At 38.3% G+C, this 18904-nt stretch overlaps 1 protein-coding gene across 2 annotated transcripts in view; it reads right to left on the reverse strand.

Moving 5' to 3' along the window:
* Positions 1-18904, reverse strand: part of slc25a21 (solute carrier family 25 member 21) — a 152694-nt gene that overhangs the window by 14638 nt on the left and 119152 nt on the right. For both annotated transcript variants that reach the window (XM_038293371.1, XM_038293372.1), the window contains exon 5: positions 712-778. In XM_038293371.1, coding sequence (XP_038149299.1) covers positions 712-778 — 67 coding nt within the window. The remainder of the gene's footprint in view (positions 1-711; positions 779-18904) is intronic.

Below are 18904 nucleotides of genomic sequence, written 5' to 3' on the forward strand. Positions count from 1 at the left end.
CTTCACATATAACTGGGCAATAGGTTACTAACAATCAAGTTGGATCTAAACTGGAACCATGTGATTTGGTCAGACTTGAGATTTGAAGTGGGTTTAACTTGAAACAGAGGATGATTATTTGAAAAGATAAACAGGACCAGTATTAGTACGATCATATGCATTTAAAAACGGAACTTCAAATCTTAGACAGTCAGAACTAGAAAGCATTTTTATTGATTTGTGATCATCTGTGCCAAAGAGCAGCCATTTGCTTTAACATTTTCACCATTAGCTGGTTTTGTTTGCAGTGTGAGCGATTACTCCTTTCTCCCAGCGTGAGCGTTTATTTATAAAGTTCACTTTGTCTCCAGCATCTCATTACAGAGAGGTGTAGTGCCAAATTGCGCTCTCCCCCTGCACCCCGTGCCCCAGTTTAACCTTGGACGAGTAATTCTGCCCCTTAAAAGATGATGCTTATAGGATGGCTTACAGCAAATGCTTGTAAGTCAATATTTGGTTGGTGAAAAAAGAGCAAACAGGAGTGTCTACAGAGGCAGACATGGTTGAGGGCGTTATGTGTTTAATCAACACGTGCGTATCATGTAAGAGCAGTTTGAGTGTTTTCATATGGCAGTAGAGCTGTGCACAATGAAACCAGATCCAGATCCTTGCGTGACATCCTGAGAGGCTTTTCAGCTTTCAAAAGGCAAACACACACATCCTTTGTCCTACCTTCACTGCTCGCTTTGGGGTCTCTGCCAGGATCGGAGGCAGGATTCCCTTGTAGAAGCCAAAGATCCTGCAGGAAGAGAAAAAAAACAAATCTTTGTCTCTTAATTAATCACCACACAAATAACCTTAAACAAAGTTTGATTTATGACCAAGAGTGTCAGTTCAACATTTACTTTAAATTTCACATCAGCAAGCAGGCTTTGAGGAGGACTAATTTAAATCCAGATTAATCAGATTTCATTATTGCTTGTTTAATATATAGACCCAATTTAAACAGAACCTTGGTGGACATTATGAGAACTGAATACAAAAGCAGAAAGCTTTCTCTGTTTAAACTTGTTTTGAGAGTTTTATGCTGCTCCCTCTCAGAACATCAATTGCTGGTTAGGTCAAATGGCATTTCTAAATCTGCAGTAGGAAATGCCCCTTCTCATGTTTACAAAGTGTAGGTTTAACCTGCCTTATGAAATCCTTAGTGTCCGTTTAGTTGATAAGAATACCAGATGGAAGATGACCATAGTTGACACTATAAACCAGACAAAAAAATTATTTTCATTGAGTGATGATCTTTTCTATGCTGATCACCTGCTCCACCGTCACACTTTGTCAAAAATGCTGATTGCACTTATTCTATGGCGATGAAAAATGCTGATTAAGTTCCACATATGGACGCAGTTTGTACCTCTTATTGCAATATGCAACCATTTTCCTCTTCAAGATCTAAATATGACTTTTCAGCCACCGAAACAGACGGTATAGTCGTAATAGAGTTGCAGAAAAACATTTCCTCAAAAGGAGCACCATGTTCAGATGAAATAAGATGTTCTGCACGGCTAAAAAACTGAAAACCTGGAACATATTCAGGACAGCATTTCTAAATGAGTAGTGGTCTAAATGTGTGGTTAAACATTTCAACTTGTTAACTAAAGATTAGGCGCCAAGTAAAATTACCTTTTATTAGGTAGGAAAATAATTAAATGTAGCCAATACAATTATGTACTCTTAAAAAGTTAGCCGCTTTGAATAATAATGAGAGGTGTTATTTAAATAGTTGATGCACGTTCACCAGTCATCTTATATGGAACACCAAATGGTTATTTAAGTACCTAACATTTTTTTTCTGTATTAAAATTACAATGACCTTTTAAAATAAAAAATCCTGCTTGAAAAAAATCTATAATCTTAATAATGTTTGTTAAAAACAGAAGTGATATTTGATTGCAATTACATCATTTGTGCAGTAAATAGAAAAATGTTCTTATTATAAGCTATGTAAAACGCAGATGTGTAAATGGCAAATGGTCTAAACTTACAGTTAAGACAAACTGGAATATTATTTTAAAATAAGGATTTGGTTTCAACCAGAGAAAGCCTTTGCTCATTTCCTCCACTGTATCTACCTCAACTCTGCAGTAACTTCAACTAGCTGTCAAGAAAATCCAATATTCACACACTTTTAAGGTCATATTGGAGCCTTCTTTCAGAGATTCTAAATCTACAAATAATAAAAATGCAAAGAAGGGCTTTTATAAATTACAAAAAACAACAAAAAAATATCATGACCTGGATTATACCATCCTACTTTTCCAGCCTCCACCGCCGTACATCAGCGTTGAGCCACAGAGGACACTATAATTCTTGTATACTTCAGCTAAGAAGACCGGAACAGTAAGTAAATCATGGTGGTTTGGAAGCATGACTACTGAGACATATTTCTAAACCACAAACCTAAGTAAACAAGTTCTTCAGGTGTATGACGAGGAAACGATTCAACAGTACTTTCAGAATATGATATACTGGACATTTCAAAAGTGGTTAACAGTATAATTTGAGTCAGATTTCCAGCTTAGCTTTGCCAGCACTGATTTAAAGCATACTTTGAGCCAGAAAATGAAGATGCATGCCTGTATATAACACAGGCTGTATTTTAAAATGAATCAGTGGAAGTTGAGGCATTAGCAGACAGCTGCTTAGATTAATGTTCAGAAGCGTATAAATCATTTTTGATAATGTACTAGTATGTATTTTGTGTACTGCATTGAGATAAATTTGTATCTTTTTGGTGTACATTGCAAGAGATTTTACAGTGCTTTGTTTTGATAAGAGAGCACAAAGGGTGTTTCGTGCACATTTGGAATTGCACATGCATGCGTTTCCCACAGTCTTAGATGTAATGAAAACATGGGTAAACTGTTCATATGTTCGTGCTTGTAAAGTTTAAATTAATGGGCTACCCTAATTAGTGTTTTGCCAAAATGATACAGGCACTTAGAGAAACTTTAAATCTAATCCTTGGATATTTAGGTTAACTAACATTATGTATTAAAACTCTTTTTTTTTTTTTTTCCTGAACTCCATAGTTTCAAAACACACTAAAGATTAATGATCAGATTCTTGCAGGTTTTTGGTATTTTTGTAGATAAAAAACTGTTGCTGGCAACAGCCAGCTACCTGTGCCCTACTCTCATGCCTAAATGTTGTTTTTAAAGGGATTGTCTCAAAGTAAAACAGGTAGAACAGGTCCAAAACAGCCCTTACACATTTCACAGGACTATCAGCAAATCGAAGATATTCTTTTGCAGTTTTAAAAATATAGAGTATTTCTGAGGAAGATTAGGAATTTGTTTTGACGTGAACTAAACTGAACCTGTGGGAAATAATCAGTGCATAAACAGTAAACGTCTGTTGCTATGGAAACATGCTGTCAAAAGCTTTTCATATCCTAATACTTCCTTGTATATTTGTAAATGGAGCATTTTCCATGGTATTACAGATATTCCATTCATGGAAACTGTATTTGAGCTGCAGCTTTTTAAAACTGCATGAGTATCTGAGTTATTTACTATATATATTACCCTGAAAAGACATTCTCTCATTGCTGGTTGTGTTAAAAATACCCCATGGATTTAATAAAAAGGTGCTTTGACAACTCATTTTCAGTACTGGCCAAAGAACACAAATTTTTTGTACAAAAGCTATATGCACACACACACACACATATATATATATACATATATATATATATATATATATATATATATATATATATACATATATATATATACATATATATATATACATATATATATATATATACATATATATATATATATATATATACATATATATATACATATATATATATACATATATATATATACATATATATATATACATATATATATATACATATATATATATACATATATATATATATATATATATATATATATATATATATATATATATATATATATATATATATATATATATATATATATATATATAATATGGTGTCGGTAGATTCAGAAGAATAATTCTTCAGAGATTTCAAAACTTCAAAACATTGTTGTTTTATATTAATTATGATCATTATAACTTCCAGAAATGTACATCCTACACCCATCAATATGTTTCAAATGTTCTTAAAGTGAGATGAAAAAGAAAACATTTATTCCAATGTAAAGTAGCTTAAATCCAACAAAAGTATATAATATTAGCTGTGCATAATCACTAAGTATTTTAGGAGGTTTGTCTTGTTTAAACCCAAAACATTTAGTTTTCTATGCTCCTGACTACTGATGTTATAGCAGAATCTCACGTAAGATCAAAGAGATGTGAGGTCTTTGCAAAGAGGGCATTAGTGGCTAATAAGTCTGGCAAGAGGTTCAAATAGGGCGTTTAATTAAAAATTTCAATTAACAATTTCACTGTTTGCAAAAAAGTCTTCGAGAGGAGGACAATCTAAAGAACTTCCCCCATGTTCAGAAACAGCAGACCAAGCAAATTCACCTGCCATCTTAATGCAAGATGCTAATATAAGTTTTAGAAAAGAAAATCTGAGCACCACACATACATAAGGCAACCACCTCAAGGTTAGTAGCTATGTTTACATGGACAAAGTTTCACGATAGGTTGGAAATGTATTCAGAGTAAAAAAACTAACTTTTTTTTGTTTTTTATGGATATAATTAATTAGAATAAAACGGCAGATCGGACTAAAACGATTCATATAAAAATGTTGGTTGGAATATCCTGATTAGAGCTAGCAAGGCTGAAATAAATCATATTAATATGGGAGAAAAGTTGTTTGGGAATCCTTTCATACGTCCCTATGAGCACTCTAAACCTGCCTTCAATGCGCTTTCTGTCAAGTGGTGGGAGCTTATGTGTTCACCTACATGCAGCACTGACAAGGTCTTCAAACATACAGGCTTCTGACATGTATGTGCAAATAAATAGGTAGCTTTTTTTAAAACTGTGTCTGTGGCATTACGCTCCTTAACATTTAGCATAATGGCCTAATTTTTATGTAACAAAGTGACAGTAGTCTCCAGTCTCCCCCCAACACTCGACCCGTTCCAGTTTGCCTACCGGCGAAACCGCTCCACTGAGGACGCCATCTCCTCTGCTCTTCACCTGAGCCTGGCCCACCTGGAGGAGAAGAACACCCACGTGCGGATGCTGTTCCTGGACTTCAGTTCAGCGTTTAACACCATCATCCCACAGCACCTGGTGGGAAAGCTGGAACATCTGGGCTTCAACACACCCCTTCGAAACTGGCTGCTGGACTTCCTCACCAACAGACCTCAGTCAGTCCGGGTCGGTCAGAACACCTCTGATGTCATCACCCTCAGCACGGGCTCCCCTCAGGGCTGCGTCCTGAGCCCCCTGCTGTTCACCCTGATGACATATGACTGCGTCCCCAGGTTCACCACCAATCACATCGTGAAGTTTGCGGACGACACCACGGTGGTGGGCCTCATCAGGGACGACAACGACCGGGACTACAGAGAGGAGGTGGAGCAGCTGGTGGACTGGTGCAGTGAAAACAGTCTGATCCTGAACGTGGAGAAGACGAAGGAGATCATCGTCGACTTCAGGAAAAACCGCCCCCACCATGCTCCACTGCTCATCAACAGCTCAGCTGTGGAGGTGGTCAGCAGCACAAAGTTCCTGGGGGTGCACATCACGGACAACCTCACCTGGACTGTAAACACTTCATCTCTAGTGAAGAGGGCACAGAAGCGCTTGTACTTTCTGCGGAGGATGAGGAGAGCCCGCCTGCCCCCGCCCATCCTCACAACCTTCTACAGAAGCACCATAGAGAGCGTTCTGACCAGCTGTCTCTCTCTGTGGTGTGGAGGCTGCAGAGCTTCTGACTGGAAGAATGTGAGGAGGGTGGTGAGGACAGCGGAAGGAATCATTGGGGCTCCTCTTCCCTCCATTAAGGACATTTCATCACAGCGCTGTGTGTCCCGAGCCCGTAATATCATCAAAGACCCCTCACACCCCCACCATGGACTGTTCTCCCTGCTGCCCTCTGGAAAGAGGTTCCGCAGCATCCGCTGCAGATCCACCAGGTTGTGCAACAGCTTCTTCCCCACTGCCATCAGACTGTTGAACCTTTGATCCACAATCCGAACTCTGCACCTATTGCACATTATCGGGCATCAAATGCTGCTGAACTTTTAACTTTTAGCCCTTTAAATTGTTCATCTCATTGTATTTTTCAATAACGCATTTTTTGCACAAATGCCATTTTGCACTGAACCACTGCAACTTGCACACTGTCTCTTATCCTCTGCACTGTTCACACTTTGACCACTGCTGCACTTTTTGTATTTTTCTATAACTCGTGCCATTTGAAATATCAATGCAACGTTCATAAGCTGTATGTAACGCAATTTCGTTCTGTATGCACCCTGTGCATACAAAATGACAAATAAAGAAGTCTAAGTCTAAGTCTAAGTCTATGTCTAGATTACATGGAAATGAGGAGAACCCTGCTATCTCAGTTCCCCTGCTCTGCAGGGCAGTCTTCTCCTGCAGCAGAGTTTCCCCTTTTGAGAAAATTATTTAGTGGAGATAACAAGCTGTATTAAACATTATGGCATTATCAATATGTAGAAGTTAGAATGTAACGTAATATATATTTATTGGGTAGACACCTTATAGATGTAGCTCATACTATGTCTTGATTAAAAAGGTCCACAGGCCCTGATATTGAGCGCTGAATGAATACGGAATAATGTTGGTATAGAAATATTTAGCAAGCAGTCTTTTATCCAAAATCACCAAATCAATTTAATTGAAAACCCTGGCTTTGAATATTAACTCAGCAGACAATAGCAATGAATATGCAAGATTCTCCTGTAAACTGACAAAGAAGAACATTTGAGCACAGACCATGGTCAGCGGAGAAAAGAACAGTGTGGCGTGACCGACTACATCCTGTGAAGGTTTGCTCCAGCTCTGTTGTGGAAACACACTCTGCGTGTCACCAGAGATAATCTTGGCTGATTGAGTACAACTGTAAATATGTTTGCTGCTGGCACATATTTCCACTCAATATAACCTGAGAACGGAAGGCCATTACAGTTCCAAAGAACACCCGCCATCTTCCATAAACTGCAGTGAACCGCAGCAAATTATCAAAACACCTGTCATAAGGAGGTGGAGCCAACCAGGATATTTTTAGACAGACAATGTGACACATTGTTCATAAAGTCGAATGCAACAACATATGACTTCAGTGGAGTGATCACACCATAAGGGTGGTGGAAAACACGTCACTTTACAGTACTTAAGATTATACCAAAAATATCAGAATACAAGGTTAGCAATTTATATATTGGAAAATCATTTAGTAACTTCAATAATTTAATAACAGTGTTTTAAGCTTTGGTTAATCAACAAGACAAAAGACAATTGAAAATATATAAACAATTTGTAATTTCTTTTAAAGCACCACGCTATAACTTTTTACCCAAATATTACCTTATTGTGAGATACCCTGTATATACATTTCCTTTACAGGTCAGTATGGTGCATATTGATGCTCTGTATGGGGTGCCCTCCTGACTATGTAACTTAGAGGGTCGGATCTGTCGCTGAAGAATTCATGTGACCCAGAGCGCAACTTTATGGCAGTCTGCGCTCCCTTTAAACAAGAGGGCCAAGTAAGTAAAATATTGTTACGCAATAAAACAGAAAATTCTCTGATGTAGGAATTAATCTAGCGGAGTAATTGTCACCTCCTCTTTACAATTAACTCCATGACAACTTAATTTGCTAGTCCAATGTGGTCTGCTACCAGATTCCAAAACAAACAGTGCAGTGTTACCTATAGCTTTTAGGGGCACTAGACCTGGTAGTAACAGGTCCAGCTACCAGTTATGGTAAAAACTTACAGCTTTGCTTTAATTTAAGAAAAAAACAAAACAGTGGTGTTTGTTCAGTCCTTGATATGAAATGATACAAGATATTTGGTTCATTAGAACTATGGAATTTTATCAATATTTTTAGGAAGCTAGGAATCCTAATTTTCTATTCATATAAACAGATAAATGCTTCATCGCATCCCTGTGGTGTCATGAATTCTTAATCAGTGTAGAGTATTTTGACTAGTTCAAAAATGTTTTCTGCTTGCCTAATTTCAATGTTGTCCCAATGCCCAAGAAGTACCGACATGCTTCCTATTGCATTTTCAAAAATAGAACAAGCTTTAATGTAAGCTTAAAAGGAACCTTTGTTAAAGGTGTAGTGGAGGATTTTCGCAAAAAAAAAAAAAAAAAACCATGCCCACCCTGTACACGCTCGCGAGAGGGAAGGCCTATTAAACGCGTGCAAGAGCCCATTTCTCCTCGTGCACGCTCTGCTTAAAAGTTGCTGTTTGCATCACTCATACAAGCTTACTTTCCAAAAGAAAAGTTACAATTTTTCCACTATGTCAGACTCACCGACTGTTAGTGTAAAAGGTGCACACATAGGATGGCCTTACATAAAATATCACCAGAATGATTGACACTTAGGGGACCACTTATTTTGATGATCCACCTGGAAAAAGAATGCCCTCCAATATACCTTTAAGTGCAAAATTCTGCAATTCTGCACTTTGTTTTTCTACCGAGGATTCACAAATTTTCCCAGATATCACTTTAAAACTAGCTGGTTTGTTTTGGCTTCCGCAATGCTTTGCAACAAGTGGTATCAGGCAGCAGGACAAGCAACACGTGCAGACTGTGTTCGTACAACGCAGAAAAGCAGGAAGGTATCTAAACTCATAAATTGAAATTCTTGCTACATTTTTAGGGTCGTTCTGATTTTCCAGCTTGAGCTTCAAGTATTTCCTGCTGGTTGTTGAGGCATCTCTCTACCGGTCTCTCATTATCCCTTTCCAGTCTTGCACGTGATATTCATTCAGTAGAAAAGTGTTACAACATGATGCTGCCTCTAACTTGTTAAAAATAGAAATAATGTGTTCAGTTTTAATTCTCAGCCACAAATCTCCTGTCACGCAAAACAAGACTTGAAAAAAAGTTTTTTTACAGAACTGTTACAGAACAGAACTTTCTTCAAAATGTTTGATTTGTTCACTTTCTTCTTGCCCCTTCTCCATATAGGATACATATGTATAGCGTAGGACTACATAGTAACTCCCATCAGCAGCATTTAATGCGTATTGCAAAAAGCACTCATATTATCTTCAATAAAACGCCCCATTCTAGTAACATTTAGCGAATGACCAACAGTGCAAAGAATGGTGCTACTGTACATAATCCTGTTTGAAATGGAGCTTTGTAAATAAACTGAAATTAACTAATTCTCGTCGTCTCCCGCTTTATCCGGAACCGGGTCGAGGGGGCAGCAGACTAAGCAGAGACTCCCAGACTTTCCTCTCCGCTGACACCTTCTCCAGCTCTGTTGGGGGAAGCCCTAGGCGCTCCCAGGCCAGCCAAGAGACATAGTCTCTCCAGCGTGTCCTGGGTCGCCCCCTGGGCCTCCTCCCGGTGGGGCGTGCCTGGAACACCTCCCGAGGGAGGCGTCCAGGGGGCATCGGCAGAAGATGTCCGAGCCACCTCAACTGACTCCTCTCGATGTGGAGGAGAACCGGCTCTGCACTGTGCCTCTCCCGAATGACCGAGCTCCTCACCCTATCTCTAAGGGAGAGCCCAGCCACCCTGCGGAGAAAGCTCATTTCAGCCGCTTGTATCCGGGACATGAACTAATTCTGATTTATTCAAATAAAACAAGTCCAATCTAGTCCAAGGGTTCCTTTTGTAAGTAACTAATAATCTGAATCGATATTTTTAAACAGAGCTACACAATTACTGTTACCCTATGGTGCGTTTGTCCATTATTCAGGTGAGGACAGTCCCTCGAGAGATTTGATGTTTGAAAAAATAAATAGCCGATTCTCTGGATGTGCATGGGTGTTACTCTCACCGCGCACACTTCCTCACCTGGCTACTTTGTTGAGCCATTGAAGCATCAGCGAGAAAACAGCCATCACATACTACACAGAAGAGTGAGACAATAAATTGCTGAAAAGGAACAAATAAAACTCAAACTTAAATCCAAATTTAAATATTTATAACTTTTTTTCCTCAGGAGACATTGTGCCTCTGATAAAAATAGCTGTAGAGTGGCAGTGTCACACTATGTTATTTTTCCTCCTTTCACATGGTACGTGCACAGGTGTCATTTCAACTTCTGCAGAAACTAGGTGTGCTGTTATGGCAGGTATTTTCCATCTTTGGATGACTGTTGAACAAATTCCTATGACTTCAAAAAAGAAATGGACCAACACTATTTTTTTAAATTTTTTTTAAGGCCGATGCCAATACAGATCAGTCCAACTCAGTGGTTTTAATACTCGCTCCTCAGCTAGTTTTCAGTATTTCCCTGCCTCCACACACATGATTTAAATAAATGGGTCATTAGCAGGTCCCTGCTGCCCGTTGTGGCTGATGAGGAGGGAGTTTAATCATTTAATGCAGGTGTGCTAAAGGAGATACATATCTAAAACATGCAGGACATTGGGTCCTGAGGACATATTTGAAAGTCCATGGTTTAACTGATGAACTGCCAACTTTTTGGGACGTTCTGATTTTTGAAGCCAGTGTTACCAGTGTTACCACATCTTAATTTAGACAACAACAAAAAAATCATGAACAAATAAAACAAAACATTAACAATGAATAACTAATGAATATATATACATACATATATATACAGGAGAGCTATATGTGTATATATTTTATCTATTTTTATATATTTTTTAATCTTTAACAATCTTGTGTTGTTGGATGTGTGTGTGTATATATATATATATATATATATATATATATATATATATATATATATATATATATATATATATATATATATATATATAAATAAAACTGTAACTGGAGCGTGTAACAAAAGTAATTTCCCTCTGGGATTATTAAAGTATTTCTGATTCTGATGGAGCGAGAAGCAACACATGTGCTTCAAGTTATTTCTGCTAGGCTAATAAATCTGCAAAAAAAATCACTGAATCCATGCACTTATCAACTGATGTCAATAGCAAAAAAGACACACAAATGTCGGCTGGCTGATGTATCAGTTTATGTCTGGTTTAAAACTCGGGGTATGTTTAAAAATATAACATATCTTTTTTTCAATTTCAGATCAGACTTTAGAAAAATTAATGTCTTGATTTTCAAAATTCAAACAATTTTAAACAGAGTTTAACAGAATTTTAACTATAAAATTAAATTAGCATTTGATATATGTGACTGAATTCAGATTCCAGCAGTTGATCCCAACAAAACTTCGTGTGTTTTTTAAAGTTATATTTCATTTTGATGACATCTATTATGGAAAAAAAAAAATGAACCCACCAAAAAAACTTCCCCTTTCCCTTTTCAGTGAATGGGGATCTGTTTACATGCTAATTAAACCAGTGGTAACAACTTGCTCTCCCAGCCAAGTCTCACAGCCTGCCAAATCGCAGTGGTTGGTCAAAGCTGAATCCCAGCCAAGACCCAGCTTTTCATTTTATCAGTTCCTCATATAGTGTTGCACATGCAAATCAACTAAACTCCCATTCAGTAAAGGGTCCAGATTATGTCCCCAGATAGCCCACACAGACTGGATGACTAATTTTACTGGTCTAATTCGAAGAAAGTTTACGAGGATTTAAAAGTACCATTAGTAAAGCCAACAGAGAAAGCAATTACTTGTGGATTTTGTTGATTGGGGACAAACAGTATATTGTAAGTGTTCATAATGTCTTCTCATTTTACTACATAAAAACAATGAATTTCATTGTTTTTTGTAGTAATTTTAAGAGACAGATCAACACAAAACAGTCCATGGATGTCAAGTGGAAACAAAATGATGGTTTTATAACCTTTGACCAATAAATATCTAAAAACAAGTGGTATTCAGAAGAAATTTTAGTGGGAATTAGCTAAAAGTCTCTGTAAGCTCTCCACAACTAAAAAGAAATTTTTGGTCATAAACAAAATAGTTCAAGTTTAGTTGCACTAGATTCAAACCCAGTAGAAATGCTATGATTTTCTTTATTGAACTGTAGCTTTCATTGCACACTTCTGAAGTCTTTTGCAGACTCCAAGGCCAGCTTCACACGAGGCGTCCAGTATGCTTCCTTATCTGTTGCAAAATATGCTGTTTAGCAATTAACAATGAATGCATATAGAATCTGTTCAATTCTATTCAAAAATGTTTTATTAATCCCAAAGGGAAACTAAATGTTACATTAACTCGTGGTCAGTTTTTTATAAGATGTTAGAGGTGTTTATAGCTGTAGGCAGGATGGATCTTCTGTAGTGGTCTGTCTTGCACCAAATGTCGCTCTATGGTTGTTTCATGATCTTTTGAAGATGATAACTGTTGCCCATACTGTTTTCAATTTAAGAAGAATTCTTTGTGAAATCATCCCCAGAGGTTATAGAGGATTTCATACAACAGAGCCGGCCTTCTTTATTAGCTTGTTGAATTTTGTAAAGTCTGTTCTGATGCTGTTACCCCAGCAGATGATGGTAGAAGAGATCACATTCTCCACAACAGACTCATAGATATGCAGAATCTTGTTGCAAATGCCAAAGCACCTAAGCGTACTTATGAAGTACAATCTGCTCCGTCCTTTCTTGTAAATCACTTCACAGCTGCGTTTCCAGTTGAGTTTGTTGTCTAGGTAAACACCAAGGTACTGTATTTATACTCCACCACCTCCAATCCCTCTTCCTTGACGTTGAAAGGTTTCAATTTGTTACAGTTTCTACTGAAATCTACAATAATCTCCCTTGTTTTGTTGACATTCATAATCAGATGATTGTTTCCACTCCATGCCACAAAGCAACTCTACAGCTTCCTCTAGTCAGCTTCTAGCCTATCTCTGATGCACCCGATGACTGCAGAGTCATCTGTGCATTTCTGCAGGACAGGACTCTGTCTGGTAATAGAAATCAGAAGTGTACAGTGTAAAAAGAAATATTGAGAGTACTGTCCCTTGTGCTGCTGACTACTTGATTGGACAGTTGACCCTTCAGTCTAACAAACTGTGTTCTGTTTGTTAGGTTGTCTTTGATCCATATAGTTGTTGATGCCTCCACCTGAGTCTTCTGGAGTTTCTCACAAAGTAAGTTTTGCTAAATAGTGTTAAATACACTGGAGGAATTAAAGAACATGATCCTGACAGTGTTGCCTTGTCTAAGGCTATGTTCACACTGCAGCCCTTGATGTTAAATTCCGATTTTTTTTGTGAAATCTGATTTTTTTCAAATGCGACTTGTATGTGATCTCCTGTGTGAACTGCAGTCATACAACGCAAGTGTCCTGCATGCGCAGTAGAGGACGCAGTGACGTCACAGGCCAGCGTGCTCCATGTTTATGGAAGTAAACATGGATGGTAGTGCCAGCGCGCATCTAGCGGCCTTTTCCAACCATAAAAACTCATTCTTTGCAATATGTTGAACTGTAAAGCGCCTTGAGATGACATGTGTTGTGAATTTGGCGCTATATAAATAAACTGAATTGAATTGAAATTGAATTGTTTAAACATAAATACTGCTCTCCGCATCATCATCTGCTATTGCTGTTGTTTTTACTGCCACTTCTGCGTAGCAAGGCGCAGAATAATGACCTTTGTCGGTTATTAATGACGGCCAGGTCGGACACAGGTCGCATTTGAAAAGATCAGATTCGTATCGGATTCAGGACCACATAGCCAAGTGGCCTGGGTCGGATTGGAAAAAATCGTATCTGTGTTGTTCAGACAGCCATGAAAAGATCAGATCCAGGTCGCATATGGGCAAAAAAATCTGATTTGGGTCACTTCAGGCTGCAGTGTGAACGTAGACTAAATGACATTGGGTTTGTTGAGGAGGGTGTATGGTGGAATCTTAACTCCTAATCTACAGTGATAAACAAACTGCAGGGGGTCTTGCTAGCCGTTTGTTTCCTGATGTCAACCAACAGAAGTCTCTCTAGGACCTTCATGATACGGGATGTCAGCAAAACATGACAATGGTCATTGACGACAGTTGGCTAAGTTTTTCTTGGTACTATAACAAGGCAGGATATCTTCAATGTTATTGAAACTGTCTGCTGGGTCAGACTGAAGTTGACGAGGTGCTGTAGAATCACACAGAGCCGCTCTACACCGGGCTTCAGGACTCTTTTGCTGACACCTTCAGGACCTGGCACTTTTTACGATTCAGTCTCTCCAGTTGCATCTTCACTTGACTTCTGGAGACAGATAGATGAAACGCAGAGGGAGACAAATCTTCTGATTTGGCTGGAAAAGTTCATAGAAGCAGATGAGTCAAATGCAAAGGAGGGCAGGATGTCCCTACGTCTGTGGGCAACAGAGAAGGATGCTGAGCTTGTTCCTGCACTGAATCTGTTGAAGAATGTATTAACTTAATTTGCTGTTCAAACTTCCATTTGTCTGATCATCCTTCTGCTTGAAGCCTGTGATTTTCCTCATCAGTGACCATACGTCTCTCATATTCTTCTACTGAAGCTTGCGATTGAGCCTCTTCCTGTATGCTTTCTCTCAAATTGACTTTAAAATGCTTCTGAATACTCCTCATTAATTCCCTCTCCCCCTTATTGAAGGCTTGTTTATGGTTGTTAAGCAATTCCTTCAGATCACTTGTGATCCAAAGTTTATTACTTGGAAAGCATATCACTGTTCTGGTGGCGATTGTCTTATCTTCACAGATATTTATGTAGTCAGTCACACACTCTATCATTGCATTAAAATCCTCTTCATGTGGCTGTCATAGTGTGTACCCTCAAAAAAACCTTGCAGGCTTCTTCAGCTTCCTGTGAACATATTCTTCATATTCTTGCAGTTCCTTTTAACGTAGGTTTTCTCTCATAAAGCTGCTTATATTTAGAGCGAAGAAAAAAAACATTGGGATATTTTTTTCCCCAAGAGGAGGTCTTATTGTAGACATGTATAAGTTTTTGACATTTGGATAAAACAAGTGAAAAGTTTTGTATTCTCTGGTACAACAGCTTAGAAACAGTTGGAAAGTTGGCAGTGTAGTATAATTGAAATCATCAGTTATTGCCACAAACGTATTTGGCCTTCATGTCTGTAGCTTAGCTACAACTAAACTGATTACATCAAATGCAGTGTCTGCAATGGCAGAAGGTGAAATGTAAGCGGTTGCCAACAAAACACTGGTAATGTGCCACAGTGACATAGTTATATGCCCTGAATGATGCCATCTGCCAACCCACCTCCCATGAGTTATTCAGTCTTCTTTAAATCTCCGCCTGCTTGTACGGCCAGAAAGCCTGGCAGAGAGACACCAGAGTCCTACATATCCTGCAGCCACATTTCAGTAAAAAACAATGTTGCATTGCTGACATTCTGGCTAGTTCTTGCAAATTTTTTCTTAAATATCTCACATTTCCTAAAATGATTGACGGAAGAAATGGCTTAATTTTCTCCTTCTGCATCCCGGGCTTCGCCTTTTCAACTCAGCTGGTACTTGCAAAAGTAGTTCAAGTATTACTTTAACTCTAGAGATGCTAATGAGGAGATCCCCGGTTTAAAAAAAATCTCCTTGCGATGGTTGCCATGGCCATGCAAAAGTCAGTGTTGCCAACTCAGCGACTTTGTCGCTATATTTAGCGACTTTTCAGACCCCTCCACCGACTCTTTTTCAACAAAGCGACTAGCGACAAATCTAGCGACTTTTCTGGTGTCTGCCGTGGGGAGCTTCACCTGTCCCAACCCCGTTCTCTCTCTTCTGCAGGAGTCCCTCTCAGCTCTGCAGTTAGAGTCACAGCATGTTTACCCACAGCGTCAAGACTGCAATTGAGCTGCGTAGATGTGCCGGGATTGACGGCGCAGGTTGATCACGCTGGACTCAGCTCCCTCAGTTGCTGAACCTGCCACAGAGAGCCTTGACCAACATGACGATGACACACCCTTTCTGTGAGCAGGCAAGCACAGCCTGTGTGTGTGGAGGGGAATCTTATTAGTTTAAAAAAACAAAACAATAATTACCATTATTTGCTCACACTGTGATTTATTCTTTTTAGTCTTATTTTTGTTCCATTTAGATTGTTAATGTTAATGTAATGTAAAAAAAAATTGTATGGTTGAAAATGTTCATGTTTTACACTGCTTTCTAAGCCCCTTAGTTGACCACAAGGGAAAAAAGAAAAAGTAAAAAAAAAAGTTGGAAAAAAATAATTATGCAAATTAGACAATGACGTCATTCAGCGACTTCTAGCGACTTATAGCACAGCCAAGAGCTACTTACCTTACTGAGGAGTTGGCAACACTGCAAAAAGTGCCAAAAAAATTAAGTACAAGATGTAAAAAAAGATATTTCCAGTTTTACAGCATTCAATACCAGAGGCAAAAAAAAGAACATCAGAAAAAGAAACTCTTTAAAACTTTAAAAAACCCAGAGCTATGTCCAACATAGAGTGATATTAAGCAGTGCAATTCTAGAAAATGTAATTTCAGGCATCTAAAAAAGCCTCTCCTCTTGTTATGATATTTATCATATATACATTACTACTGCCATCCCTGACCTCCTTTATGGCTCATTTGTTTTTTAGAGCAAATTTTGTTTAGTTTAGTGCCAACATTTGACAGAAATCTGTATTTCTCATGTCGGGAATAAAGCCATCGCCTTGAATTACTTTAATTTGCAATGGGATGGAGGATGCAAGGATGACGGAGTCTGTGTGCATGAGAGGTAAGGGAATTCTTTAAAGTTAGTCCTTTTTTTAGCTCTTATCTTTGCTTTTATCTTGACAAGCTTGTCTCTCCCTGCAGAAGAAAAGAAATGTCTCAGCATTGTTCAGCCACTAACAAGGGTTACTGTGTACAAGTAGGATTTCCAATTGCTTCTGTCTTTTCCAGGTGCGGCTAGCTAAGATTTGTCCTGTATTAAACTGAGCCGTGGATGTCCACAGCTCATCCCCTTGGCTGCTTCTCTGTAAATCTTTACCTAGCTTGCCCTTTAACTTTTGGTGGACCATGTTCTGGTAGGTTTTTACATATTGCATTTTCAGACAATGGATCGAACTATGATCCAGGAGACGTTCAGATCTTTTAATATTGTCTGATCATAATATTATCAGACCATTAAACTTCTCCAAAACCTAACTGACCTGTCTGTTATGGATACTGGTTTCCATGATTCCACTTGTTCTTTGAAATAACTCAAGAGACCTTCACGTAATAGTTGGCTTTTATATAGAATAAGTCACACACAGGAGCACCCTAATTACAAAATCAGGGACCTTTGAATAAAAATGATTACATTGGATCAATTTAAAGGTATCAGTGTTGATCTATAATTGTCCTTTCCTTTGGAATTATGCGCACTGCTTTGTGTTGATCTGTGTCAAACCTAATATCCCAATAAAACATTTTGATACTGCTAATAGTATGATAAAATAAAAAGTTATCCTTTAGGCCAGGGGTCACCAACCTTTTTAAGGCTGAGGGCCACTTCAAGGGTACAGAGACGTAGGAAGGGCGACCATTACTGACCCATGAGCTGCAAGGGTTAGCGTTAGCCTAAACTTTGTTCATTATCAACATATTTTTATTGTTTCTGTTAATTTCTAAGTTCATTTAGACATTGTCATTTTGAAATCTCTATAAATTATTAAAAAGAAGAGCAACAGAATAAAATAAAATTTCAAACTTAGCCCACTGGTGGGTTGTTCTTTATTTAGAAGACTCTGAGGGCCCCCCATGTGGTCCTTGAGGGCACCCTGGTGCCCACGGGCACCGCATTGGTGACCCCTGCTTTAGGCCATGTAGACTAAACAGTAATTAGTTGCATAATAATTTTATCACAATAAACCCTAATTCATAGCTGTTGTAAAAAGCTTTGTCTGTCTGTAACCACAAAATAACAAAAAACAACTAAATTAATGTTTGTGAGGAAAAAGATTCATTTCACAACTTACTGTTCAGCTGTAAGCATTTAGATTTCTTGGGTCTAGTTTATTACAATAATCTTTAAAACTGAGTTTTTGCAAATATTTTTAAGCAAAAGCTGAAATTGGTTTTGGTATTTCTGCTTAGCATGTTTATTTTATAGAAAACAGAAGGAATCACTTGAGTTGTCTGTGTTAACAAGTTATTTTAGTCAGACGGAAGGCCCTTCCCTCGGCTCTCTATGTTCATGCAAATGGTGGCCACAGATTTCCCGGGTGTGGTCAGACTGGGGAGCCACTGGGTGATGAAGGAGGAGTGAAATTTGTTACAGAACAAATATGGACTCCAGTGAGTGGCCGTCATTTGAATCCTCATTTGATTGTCAATGTAAAATACGCACTAAGTCCCTTTTTGTCTTCCCTAAACAAATGGCCTTATGACACAGAGTTGGGCATGAGGGGAGAGCTAAATGGATGCAACTTTGTGTTTGTTTATTCTAGTGTGTATAATTTGGCTTTCATTTTCATAAACCTTTCCTTTTTTAACAGCCTCCATCCATCTGGACAGGAGTGTGCCAGTGACAGAACTGCTCTGATGAGAACAATCAAGTAAATCCATGAATGTGAAAAGGCATACTGTGCAAACAGATGTTTTTTTATTGCTTAAGAAAAAAAATCTGCTTGACACCACGACTTTAAGAAGATTCACAGGAAATATGAACCAACAAGGGGAACATTCTACCACATAAACAAAGAGTCTGCCTTATCTGCAAATATTTTCCATTTCCTTATGTCTGCTTTCACCTTGACCTTGTCAGTGAGGAACAACCCAGCATGACACACAAAATGTTAATATAGAATTAAAATATTTTAACTCTTTGAACATAAATGGATTTGATCCTACTTTGATTTGGCATTGCTCTCTCTCCTCTATGCTAGACCTGGTGTTCCCAAAGTGAGGATTGGCCAC

This window comes from Cyprinodon tularosa, unplaced genomic scaffold (assembly GCF_016077235.1).
Source record: "Cyprinodon tularosa strain WSP-4 unplaced genomic scaffold, ASM1607723v1 ctg325, whole genome shotgun sequence".
NCBI classification, from domain to species: domain Eukaryota; kingdom Metazoa; phylum Chordata; class Actinopteri; order Cyprinodontiformes; family Cyprinodontidae; genus Cyprinodon; species Cyprinodon tularosa.